This window comes from Copadichromis virginalis, linkage group LG15 (assembly GCF_057382275.1).
Source record: "Copadichromis virginalis isolate Kocher_CV1m ecotype Utaka linkage group LG15, C_Virginalis_male_GT1.1, whole genome shotgun sequence".
NCBI lineage: Eukaryota > Metazoa > Chordata > Actinopteri > Cichliformes > Cichlidae > Copadichromis > Copadichromis virginalis.
Genome location: NC_140632.1, coordinates 40,788,654 through 40,801,909, shown reverse-complemented (window position 1 = coordinate 40,801,909; position 13,256 = coordinate 40,788,654). Strand labels below are relative to the sequence as shown.

Here is a 13,256-nt window from a genome sequence, read left to right as displayed (position 1 = left end):
TCACCGGTGAGTTTGTTGAACTTTAAATGTGATATAATGTAAATGTAATTCAAATACAAACAGGAATCTAAAGCTGAAATTCAAGCAACACCTCCTTCTACTCTGTTTGCTTTCAGTGTGACTGATCTGGTGGAGCCGCAGTTAGCTGTTAATAATTCTTCTTTATTCATTTTACCTCTTCTGTCATGCTCCTTTGGAAATAGCTTAATGTATGACAGGCAGGGAGGGTGGAGGGAAAAAGGGATGTTAATCATTACAAAAGTGAGAATGGATACATATGACTGGTTATACTTAAAACACAGCAGGATGAGACAATGAGACCCTGACACAGGAAGCCCTGAGAGGAGGGCAAGAAGGTAAAGCTAGTGAAAATGAACATAAAAGGGACATAAAAGGAGATTGTGTCAGGATCTGAATGACTCCAGGACGTTTTCATTACAGGCTAAATGGATTACATAGGTGTGCGTATGAATGTCATTGTTCCTGGCTTTATAGTGAAAGTCCATCTTTTACCACTTGCAGAGACTAAAACAGACGCAGTCTTAAATATTTTTACCCTGGCTTGAGATCACTTTTCAGTTTTAGATGTTCAAAAAAGAAAAGATTAAATCGATGCGATGTAATCTTTCAGACCTCACAATAGCGTCTGTTTTTTTGTTTTCTTTTTTCTTACGGCTCTCTTTTTCTGCCCAAATCTTGATTCCGTTTCTCTCAAATCCTCCCACCTCTGCTTGAAGTTTGACTATTTTCCATATTCGTGTTTCTGTGTGGGACTTTAATCTCCCACACATGGATCTCTGCCTTTTGATTCATTGCACCCCTGCAGTGATACATCCAAAACTTCTCGTATGCATGAAGTTTCCTTTCAACCAGTGGCGAGCACCTTTCCTGCAGCAGGAGAACGAAGAGGCTTCCAGCGCTGTTCAAACAGGAACTGAGTGCATCCGCTCGGCTGGGGCCACCACAGCACAGGCGAGCGTGATAACTGCCACCCGTGTTATCTCTTTCACCTGCTCCACATTCATCTCAGTCGCTGGTTTTGTTGTTGAGTGTTGTTGTATTCTGCTCTTGTGGGTCATTGTGCATACATGCATTCATCTGTAGTGTGCCTGTTTTATCTTTCAGTTGGTGAAACTTCACACTGTGTGTGTGTGTGCGTGTGTGTGTGTGTTGCAGTATGACATTTTTCTGCCCTCTGGACTGTGAAGGTTATTTGTACTTGTTATTTTGAGGACATCACATCGATTATTCACAGAAACATTTCCTGATAAATAACTTTTCATCTTAAAATCATCTTCACTTACATGTGATTGGTTATCTCTATGGTTTGTGGAAAATGCAGTGCAAGTATTACCCAAACTGCTTTATTTTTGTCTGAGTAACATTTATATTTAGTCATCTTGTTAAAGATGAATTCAGGACTGTTACTGTCATGTTTCAAAATATTTAGTGATTGTTTTGTTTCTGATCCAGGAAGGGGGGCAATTTTGCAACTAATGCAAGAAGTGATATAATTAAACATGTAAGACAAAACTGAGTTTTCTCAGCTTTTGTTACCAAGTTTAAATAGGAAGCTGTACCAAGGTACGACCCAGTGTTGTCTACACATACAGGCAAAAGTACAACTTAGATAAGAGATAAGATAAGATAAAACTTTATTAATCCCTCGGGTGGGTTCCTCTGGGAAATTCGGTTTCCAAAAGCACAGCACCGACAGAAGTTACAGAGTTACAGAATATTATATATACACACACATATATAAATACAGAGACCTATATAAATAAAATATACGAAGGGGATAAATAGGAATAAAAATAAAAATACAAGTGAATTGCACATTTCAAGTATTGAGGTCTATTGCACTATTTACAAAAAGTATTGCACAAAAGGTGTTGCACAGTGAGGTGAAGAGGCACTGCAGCTTTGCAAAGAACCAAGTTTAAAATGTATCTTTATTGTATCTTTATTTGAAAATAGAAAAAAATCACATAGTTTGACAGGCATGAAATAGTATTTTTGCACCAATAAGGTGATTCCCAAGAGCTATTAGCCCAAAGCTTATCCTTATCTCAGCGTGGCGTATCCTTCGAAACTTGAACTTGTGGCTGATCTCATGGAGTGATGAATCCAAATTTGAAATAAATTTTATCAACATTTACAACGAAGATCAGGAGAGAAATATGACGAGGAGTGTTTACAGCCAACTGTAAAGCAGGGAGGAGGCTCTGTCATAAGAGATGAGATAAAATGAGACTTCATTGATCACATTTGTACGTTACCTCCACTCAGGCACAGAAAGCAGAAGAAAAATACCAAAAATTGCCCATTTTCCTGACAAAATCTAAAGAAATGACACGTGGCTCAAGATTTTTCTGTCAGAGTGGAACTACTGCAGGTAACATCTGAGTGTAATTCACATGCTGACATGCCCCTCGAGTGCTTAGGGGTAGTGCTAGATCACAGATAACACACTCAAACTTTCACTCACCAAACTGGGACACAGAATTCTTGGACAGTCTGCACTGTTAAAAACAAAGTTATAACATTTGTCCGATTTCTGCTTTAAAATGCTGGAAAGAGGCACCGACACTACAAACATGCTTGAGGGGTCCAGGTGACGCATAGCAGACAGCAAGCAGAGCCTGTGGCAGCACACCTATCAACCAAAGCTTTCTGAACAGGCGAGTCCCAAACACGTAGTTTTTGGAGGGGCGGGGCCTTCTTTGCACTTTGTGGTTTGATTTGTCAGCCATACTGGCTTCATGGTTTCGTTATTCCCCTCCAGACAAATGTAATTTAAAATAATCACATATTTCTGTGTGTTTACAATGATGTACACTGAACATACAGCAGGAGACACTGTTTCCACAAACCATAATGACAAAAACATTGATAGGATAATGTGGCATTAATCTGCCAGTTTAATAATTACTCTGTAACACAGTCCAGAGAGACAGTTGCTTCATCATCCATCATCCACCCTACCTGACCATTACCCTCCCTCCTCCCCTTCCTTCAGCCCCATCAGCCCCACCCCAGGAAGTACATTTGCTCAGCCTCAGTTCCACCAGCGTCGAGGTGAGGTGGGTGGCCCCGCCCACAGACAGCCAGCACGGTGAGATTGTTGGCTACTCCCTGGCCTACCAAGCACTCACGGGAGAGGACCAGAAACGCCACCAGGTGTCAGGGATTGGTCCTGATATCACCAGCTACATTTTGGAGGACCTGGAGAAGTGGACGGAGTATTTGGTGTGGGTGAGGGCTCACACAGATGTTGGGCCAGGTCCAGAGAGCTCTGCAGCTAAAGTCAGAACCAAGGAAGATGGTATGTTGATGGTTTCATGGGAAACATTCAAACTAACTGTCCAATTCTTTTGTATTCATTTCCTGCTGCTGCAGTTTAGTCTTATAAACACTCACCAAAGTGTGCATAAGCGCAGTGTATAAGCATGGCTCAAATACAGAATACAGCACCCGGTCTTCAGACGCTTGGAGGGTTTGGAGTAAACTGGTTAATTTGTAAATGAATAAAAATCAGTCTGCAAAACATCAGATTGATGGACTGGATTAAGAGTCCGGTGTAGGATTTGTAATCTTGTTGATTCCACTAATACGCACGGCTACCCTGCACAGTGCCAACAGTTGGTGCCAAGTCATGAAGCTGTGCAGTCTGTGGTGGTGCATCATGTAGTCTTCATATACGGCACTTAAGCTCTGGTTTTGACATAAATCCAAAAGTAGTTTTATGGTTCTTTAGACATCACCTCAGGAACAGGAGATCAAACATTTCAGCCAACTTAGTCCAAGCCTATTTAAACATGGAGTTTCCACTGTCTCAGGTTTCAGTGTGTAATGTTGGATTAGTTATATGTTCACTCAAGAAAAAAAACAATCTTTAAGCCTGAGTCCCTGTTTGCTAAAAAAGTTGTCCAACCTGTAGGCACAGATTGGAAACCCCATGAAAAACCTGCGTGTGGAACACAGTTTCTACAGCGACAGGACAGATATACACACAGCTCTTTATTGAACCTGGAGTAACTCAGTGTTTAATCTGTTAGGTCAAAGACTTTTGATTTACACCTGAAAACAAACCTTGTGCTCTTTGTGGGAGAATTTTAAAAATAAATTTAGCTTCCTTATCTGTACTGCTAGTGCAAGTAAGCTCTAATAAATGCAGCAGACAAGAAGTGCAACAGAAATCGCAACCGTGCAGTCGTGTTTATATCAGGTGGTTTCTGCAGCAAATGTCAACGGTCTTTGTAAAACACCATCACTTGTGTTTTTATAACAGATATGGCGGTGACCCTTTTTTTTTTCAGTACAATTTCTTATATCATGAATAAAACGCATGATTATTTTCAGGTTTTTGGGAGAATGCCGAGCTCAGTCAGCAGTCTGTACAGAGCAGTATACAGACCTGCAGTAGGTACATACATGCACAGAAAATAAAGCTAAGGTACAGAGGAGTGGGCCTTTTTGCTTATGGTCTGCAGATGAGATGATACCAGACCCAGAAAAGTTTTAGGAATTAAAATATCACAGTAGTTATGTCTGCATGACACAGTATGTCATACCTGAGTATTCAGCATGCATTCTGAGCAAGGGGGGTCAAGGTTAGTCACGACTCTCACTGCACCATGATAGACGTAATCATCAAGACAGAAGCTTTTCCTTATTTCACTACATTTTGTGAGACTTTAGCTGCCACTAAGCTCCTGCCTGTCATGCTCTGCCAGGCTGCGTGTCCCTTTTCCCAGCGTGATGACATGGTGTGCTGCACTGCTAGGCCAAGGTGTCTGGAGAGTTGCCTGAGTGGCAACATAGCATGCTCTTTCCCTGTTGTTAGTCACATGGCAGGACTGAAGCACAAGCTAAATAGACACTATGATTCAGTCCGGAGGGATACTCTGCTATTCAGCAGCATCCGTTTGCTATTACCTTCACTGCTGAAGATGAGTCCAAATGCAGCACAGCCCAGTGCTCACATCTCTAAGACACACGGCATTACAACAAATCCTTACAAGAGGATTCTCTTCTTTTTTGTGCAGGCACAATTGGCCGTATCATGACCAATGAGAGCAAAGAGTAATGGACTCTTTTCTGGAACCACTCAAGGAAATCAAAGCATCAAAGTTTAAGTCCTGTGCAATATCACCGAGGCTCAGCAAGTATAGCAGCACGGTGGCCTCTCCTCTGTTAACGCTTGCAGTTCTGAGCCACTATTAGATTTCGTTTATACATATATATATATATATATATATATATATATATATATATATACAAGGGGTGCAACGATACACAAAATCCACGGTTCGGTTCGATACTTTGGTGTCACGGTTTGATATTTTTTCGATACAAAAAAATGTTCATGCTTTTTTAATTTGTCATTTATTAAAATTATAAATATATATTTTAACTCAAAAGTACAGTTTTTAAATTGAATGTTGCTGAAAAAACAAAGGGATAAAAAAATTAATATGATCGACAAATCGCTCATCTTTGGAAAAGAGAGTTTATTACAGAGAAATGTCTCTTTCAAAATAAAAGCTCTACTATACGCTTCTTCTGGGCTATATTCTCAGCAGCATATTAAACATATCAGGTCCCCATAAGGAGAATCCTGTGCTAACGGCTGTCTAAATGACTCGTGTAAAGTTTGTAGCATGCTGCTTGTTGTTTTTGTCTTTGCACTAGGATGATGTCGGAGTAAATGTGCAGTCATATTCGTTGTGTTCCCACTAGTGCTGTCAGCCTTAATCTGAAATGACGTTGACGCCACAACACGGCAAATCTCCGCTAACGAGCTATTGTTCGATACATATGCGTACCGAACCCAAAGCTCTGTATCGAACGGTTCAATATCAATACGAGTGTCGTTGCACCCCTAATACATACATATATATATGTATATGTGTATATGTATGTATGTATGAAAATAAAATTTATGCCACTGAAATATTTAGAGTGTTCCTAAAAGGACATAAAAGCTCTGCAGTTAATCGGTTTTACTCAAACCTGACGATGATTCTAAAACGAACCCCTCTTCTTTCAAACCTGCCCAACAGTTTTCAGTTACCTGATTTAAACAGAATATTTTAGTACTTGCCAAAAGCCAACAGTGACCTTATGACCAGTGTTTTTGTTTGTTTGTTTTCCTGGATGGCATTTCTTTATGGGTGAAACCTCAAAGAGACAAATCTAAATAGTGTTCCTTCCTCACACCACTAACCCTCTCCATCTGCTGCCCTTCTCTCTCTCCTGGCGTCTCTCATCACTCTTTATTTCTGAACACCCACTGAATTTGAATCTCACACTCTTTTCATCTCTTTCCATCTCTCTGCACCCCATTTGACTTTGAGCTCTCATTGCATTTCTCCAGCATCTGTCCATTCTCCACACAGTGTACGCTTTCTCCCACGAATCCTCCTTCCAGCTCTTATCCGTGTCAGCCCGAGTAACAAAAAACATTCTCGTTTAGCTCCCTGACATAGTCGCAGCGTACGCTGAACTTTCCTGGCTTACTGTAATTTCCTTTAATAATCTGCAATAAAGGAAACACTCAAATTTAAAGAGAATAACTATTTTTCTTCTTAGATATTATAATTATTCTGATATGAGCACAGAGGAGCCGTAGCAGAGTTTTGTCAGACAGGCATTGGATCTCTTTTACAGATTTCATTAGGCTGTGATTGGGACTTTGCTCACTGGGACACGTCAAAGTTATACTCGGCTTCCCTGATGCCCCGAGACAAAGGACCTGTTCTGTGAGCTTATTCTCCTGCTTGTGTTGGTTTTAATAGGACACAAATCAGAAATAAATGTAGCCAGCCATTGCTCAGTCTAAAGGCAAAGACTGCAGTTGTGTCGACCCATGGTGTCATTAATGTGACGCAGTTATAGTAAAAGTGTGATAGGACTCCAACAAAACCCACCGTACATCAGAACTGCTCAAAACAGACCTTTGGATTCAGAGATTGTGTATAAATGTTGCATGAATTTAAGAGTCTGTGTTCATTTATTGATGGAAGTTTATTTTGGGATCTCTCCTAAACAGAAATCTATTTTGTTTTTGAGTAATCTTAATTTTTTTAAAAAAGTGTTTATTTTGTTTTGTTTTTTAATCACAGTCCTGTTGATTTGCTTTGGTTGAAGGCCCAAAGCTCTTTGGTTTGTACGAAGCTTAGGGAACACAGAACAAATCATCCAGTGAAAGCAAAGGCAAAGCTAGACAGTAACCACAGACACCTGCATGTGGTCTGTCCCTCTGCTCTGCCTCTAATGTGTCCGATAGTTTAAGAGCACGACTGATACCTGGTGCACATTTCTGGTGCCAACAGGATCTCACAGCTGCGACTGATGCCTTGGGATGAAAATGTGCTGATTTGACATTTTAAAGCAAACTAACAGCCATTATCATTTTCCCCTTTCTCCTGCAGGAAATGCAACATAACTGTCCCAGCTTTTGCTTTCATGTCCACTGTTCTCTGCTGGTCCTGAAAAGCATTTCTGTTCTGCTCTGCACTGCTTAAACTCTGCTTAGTTTATCTTTAGGTACTTTAGAGGTTGTTGGTCTTTCGTGTAGCTGTTTCCCATCACTTCACCTATTTTATTACAGTGGGACACTGTAATACTGCAGAGAACTTTAAAGATAAGTCAGGATATCACAGCCTTGATTAGCCAGTGTGGAGCACTTCAAATTAAATTTCATGTTGAGGTGAGAGGGCAACGTTTCAAGGAGTCGATCTGGCTGCTTGTTTTTCCTCCATGCTGAGAAATTCACTATGCACAACAAATCAAATGTTTTGTTCTATGATTGCTACTTGCTCACCTTGTTATACTCCATGATTATCCATCAAAAACTCCATGAGACAAAACAGCATTTATGTGAACGAGAACTTTAAAAGTTTTGATGATTATTTTTAAAATTGCAGAAATAAGAACAGTTTGTATGTTTGTGACCCAACTAAACAAAAGTAAACTTTCCAACAATATCTGTTTGAAGAATAAAGTTTTAATTCAGTGTTCAGCTCTTGTGCTGAGAGAAGATTACTTTGTCACATACGGGATCTTTCATGTGCTCAAAGAGAAAGCAGTGACGCTGGATCTCCTTCTTAACAACGTTTAATATTTACACGCTCAGCTAGCTTCTAAAGATGTGAGTAAATGCTAATAAATCCAAACTGCATACAGAGGTCGTTCAGGTTGTGGATTTGTTTAATCTGATGTGTGCAGAAGGAAGTGAGCACACAGAGTGGACCCAGTGAGAGCGATACAGAGGAGACAATTAGTGGCTGCAGTAGCTTTGACAGCCGCTGCAGAGAACCCCCAGCAGCCACAGACACAAGATCCGGCTTCACGCTGTCAGTCAGGATGGTCCTACAAGTTTAAAACCAGCATGAAGTGTGTGAGTCTCACAGTCTGCAGTAAGCATCTACATGTTATAGTGGGAATTAAAGATAAGTAAACCCGTGTCCACACTCACGGCACATTTAGCTTTAGTGAAATCATAAAAACTCCAGCAGACAAAGAGGCCTTTGTAAAGTGTAAGCCAGGCAAGCAGGAGGACGTATACAGACAGGACGTGGAGCGATAAAATCAATCTGAAGAACGGCATGTCCTGATTTATTGTCGGAAAATCTTCTCCAGGCCACCGAAACCCAACGTTCATCCTCTCCAGGTTGGTTTTTCACTTCTGTTGGCTTGTTGACGTTGATTCGACACTAACGGCTTTTTGCCTTCTTACAACCACTTTTTTCATTAGCCACTCTTTTTCTGCCAAAAAGCAGATGCAAGAAAACTTGGTAAATGGACTGGTTCTTATAGAGCGCTTTTCTACTCTTCTGAGCACTCAAAGCGCTTTACACAACTTGTGCATTCACCCATTCACACAAGCACATTGTTCTAGGTGCTTTTCTAAGTAACATTCACACACATTCACACTCCGATGGATGCATCGGAGAGCAATTTGGGGTTAATACCTTGCCCAAGGATATTTGGCATGCAGACTAGGGGAAGCCAGGAATCGAACCACCAAACCTCCGATCAGTAGATGACCTGCTGTACCGCCTGAGCTACAGCCAAGCAGAGTACATGCAAGTAGGGAAGATGTGCAGCAAATGTCACATAGGATTGAAACCTGTGCCACTAGATCTCACAGCAGCTGCTCTTCCCATTGAGCCAAACCAGCTCTGGTTGGTTCAGTAGAATAGCTGAATAATTAAAATACTTTGTCTTTATTGGGCTGTTGCATGGCAGCTATCAAAGTAAATGTGGTTACCACAGAATGAATATGAAACACCTGCTCTTACGTTTTCAGGCCTCAGCTAAATAATGAGCAAATAGAAAAGCCCATTCCTGAAAAAGAAAAGAAATCTCTTCAGTTTGTGTTATTTCTGTTTGCTCAGATTAGCATCAGATTAGCATCAGATTAGCATCAGGCATGCATTAGAAAACAAATGAACTGTAGCAGCTGCATGCACTTCCTCCCATGACCACAGGAGGTTGTTTCCACAAACAGTGACGTTTTAGTCAGAAATCGACCACCGTTATTGCTTTTCAGCTGAGGTTGGCTTTATTTTAATCCGTGGCAGCAGATGGACTTCAAAGCTGTGTTTAGTCTGCTTTAGGATCCCGTTGTCTGTTACATGCTCATTTTGTTCTTCTTCTTCACTGGCTTTTGCTTTTGCAGTTAACACTGTGGTTTATTGACGTTTCTCCTCCAAAGCGTGAAGCTTGACTCTGGAAGGTCTCTGATTTTATAAAAGGTTAAACGATTCTAATTAGTCGAAAGTGCAAAGTGCTGACACCGAGTTGCAGAGCTTTCCTCTGCCTGCTGTGCCGGGTTGATACTTTAATACTTCTGCTTGCTGCTTTAACACTTTTCCCTCCCTGTTTTTCAGTATTTTCCTTTTCTGTTCTCTCTGTGTGAATTCCATTAATATTAGCAGAGCCTCATCTCCTCATTTTTATTGAAGTTAAATTTGTATTCATTTACACCTTCCTGTGAAGCTGACCAAGCATTCCAGAGGAATCTTTTTAAGCTTATTTTGATATGCAGCAAAGTAGAAAGTGTGTGTGCTCTAAACCCAGCTCCCAGCATCCTCTTGGGGCTCCATGTGACAAGCTTTGATGTGGATAACCTGCAAAGATAGCCAGTGACCTTCACGTATCCTTGCAGCCTCTCCAGGCTGGTAGCTACCTCGTCAGGTCAAACTTTGAAGTGGTCCAACTGATGAAGAGAAATGACCGTGGATAGGCCTTACCACACGTCTTCGTCTACATCTGCTGCTGGACATGTGGGCACCATTTAAAATAAACGTAACCCCATGCAACAGTTATTGCAATTTTATTTAAATGAGGCAGGCTCGTTGAGATTAAACTCTTTCACAGAGATGGGAACATGAAGCATTTGCCAGAACAAAGCAGACGGGAAAAAACGGCACAATAAAGACATGTTCTCCTGTCCCTCAGCATTACAGTCGAGTGGTTTGATGCACCAGTTTCTACAGTGTTGGCTGTTGGCTCAGGAGTGGCAGCAGCAGAAGGCGGTCTGAAGATTAAACGCATTGGTTTGGGTTTAGACCTCATTCACAATCACCTGACGACCTCTGGCTGCTAGTGGAAAATGTGTGTTGCTGCTGTTGCAAAGCTAAATGTGGCTGCTGCACTGAAAACCTTCTTGTGGTTTCTCTGGTTGCGTGTAGGTTTGTGCAGTATTGGACAAAGGAAGTGGAGAATGTCAAAGTAAAAGTTGTGATTTTGAGGGGAAACAGTCTCTGAGCCTGTGTGACGTGAGAGTGAAACACTAAAAGCTTACAAAAACACTAGAAAATAGTCTGTTGGGGTTTTCACTCTAAAAACGAATTGGTTCGTTTTATGAAAATATGGTGGTGTGTGTTAAAATGCGCCCAAACACAGCAGTGAAACCTCCAAAAACGATGTTGGGAGTGACAGCATCACACCCCTCCCCCAAAGCCTCACCAAATCACCAGTGCATTTGCCAAAAATGACTCGCATGAATCACACATAAACAATTCTAACAAAAAGGAAAATAAAAGGAAACAAATTTCTCACTTATTCTTCTTCCCATCATGAAGCAGTGCCAACAAGTGAATCACATGAAGGCACAAAGAAACAGCAACAAGCTTTTCAGTGAATAATATTCACACTGACAGCGTACCACAGTGAGCAGTGTGAGAAAAAACAGGCACTGTGACACTTATCAGGTGTATCTGAACACACAACAAGTCTGTTTGTACTTGTTGAAGGTGAAATCATGCTTCGCAAATCTTTCAGCCGCCAAAACGTTACTGTGGAAATAGTAAAGGGTACAAAGTAAGGCAGAGATACTCAGCTTCTGAGGAACAGATGCTAATACAGTCTCATGAAGACGTGGTTTAATAGTAGCCTACCTATTGAGACGCACAAAATCAAACATTCCACTTTCTAAATGTAATTTGTGTTCTCTCATTTGTTTTCAGTGCCTGGAGCTCCTCCCAGGAAGGTGGAGGTAGAGGCCCTGAACTCTACTGCCCTCAGGGTGAGCTGGAAGCCCCCGCTGTCCGTGAAGCAGCATGGGCAGATCAGAGGATACCAGCTGGTTTACTCCAGGCTAGAGAACGGGGAGCCCCACGGCCAGCCGGTCATCCTGGATGTTAACCTGCCTGAAGCCCAGGTATTCTCACACGGTGTCATTCAGGTTGATGTGACTGGGTGAGACAATGAGTGAGAGCTGAAGACGGGGGAGTTTGGTTCAGATCCCCGAAGTTTATTTGACACAAGTTATTGTTTTAAGGCAGGAAACAATTTTTTGGTCTTTAAACTATTGACTGAAGCAATACACCCATCAGTAACAGGTTGTTTTTTTCACATGCTCTACCTTTGCACAACCAACCTGCTAATAGACACGAGGTGCACGTTTCAGAGTCCGTAATCATCAGAAGCAATTAAGCTGTGAGACTAATATGTATGTGCATGTGTTAATTCCCCGTTATTACTTTATGTTGGCTTGAAAAAAACATCTCCCTCTGCTGGTGCTTCAGATTACTGCGACTTACTGCATCCATGTCACGGTGGACCAGCGTGTGGGTTGCACGTTTTGCCCTCTCATGGCCATTAGACAGAAAACATGTTTAAGTCGTTTCTTTAGCGGCTGAACTTTTAAAGAGCTGGAAACTAAGTAAATCTGCAGAACTGCAAAGCTCTAAAACAGCAGAAGAATATAATGAAATATAGGAGCTATTATTAAAAAAGAAATAAATACTGAAAACTTTTTAATACAATCCAAATGATTTTGAAAGATTTTTAATCATAAATGTTGATTAAAAATGTTTATGAAGCAGGAAGTTTATGAACATAATTTGTGCAAATTATTATTTTAATCTTCTCCTTGAAAAGAAAAAGGATAAACAGGTTACAGCTGTGTGTGGTCTGCAGCCTGCTGTGATGAAAAAGCATCAGATCCCAACATCGGAGCATTTCTAAAATAAGGATGTGCATCCAGTACCTCATCCTGTACCTCCCTTTGTTCCATTAGAATAATTGGATTCGACGTTTCTTTTTTCAGTTTATTTTTATTCCCGTCTCCAGTGGGAAAAAATAACCCCAAATATTAATAATTATTTGGCATCTGACATATTAGATCATCTGCACAACCAAACATGTGCTTCTTCATATTTTTAATTAGTGTAATATTAAGGAATTTACTTTTCTCTAACCAGAAGCCTCGGTGATGATGATGATGATGATGAGGAGGAGGAGGAGGAGGAGGCATTTCAGCTGCAGAAAGTCTTTGTTGTGGTAACACTACATGACTTAGTGCTTAGCGAGCTCGACTTTACATAATTCTTTACATAAAGACTGAAATTTATTTACCTTGAAAACACTTTTTCCAAAACATGAAGACAAATTTTTGTCTTTTTACATTATTTGTACTTAAATAACTTGAACATGAGAAAACATGTGTGTGCACGTGCGTCTCAAATGACGGCATGAACACACATAAGAAGAAAAAGATAAGAGCAACACCTCCAAAAGATGCATCACAGAATATCTAAGAAAGCCGACTGCTCGAACAACTGGCATGAAATCACTGCACCAAAGACTGAGAGCAGGTCACAGGGTGGATGTTTAAAAGCTCTCGCTGAGGAGGCGCCGCTCAGTTCCTCTCCTCTCGGCTTGTTTGGAGGAGCGTCTCACCTGATTTCCTTTATACGCAGCATTCCTGTCTTATCTGTGTAAGGCAGGAGGCCTGATAA

At 41.0% G+C, this 13,256-nt stretch overlaps 1 protein-coding gene across 3 annotated transcripts in view; it reads left to right on the top strand.

The window, feature by feature from the left end:
- The window catches only part of ptprfa (protein tyrosine phosphatase receptor type Fa), a 385,056-nt gene that overhangs the window by 241,373 nt on the left and 130,427 nt on the right, over positions 1 to 13,256 (top strand). For 2 of the 3 annotated variants that reach the window (XM_085433427.1, XM_085433426.1), the window contains exon 13: positions 11,481 to 11,674. In XM_085433427.1, the coding sequence (XP_085289553.1) occupies positions 11,481 to 11,674 (194 nt within the window). Of the gene's footprint in view, positions 1 to 3,019; positions 3,326 to 11,480; positions 11,675 to 13,256 lie in introns of all 3 variants that reach the window. The other variant, XM_085433425.1, reaches the window with a different exon arrangement.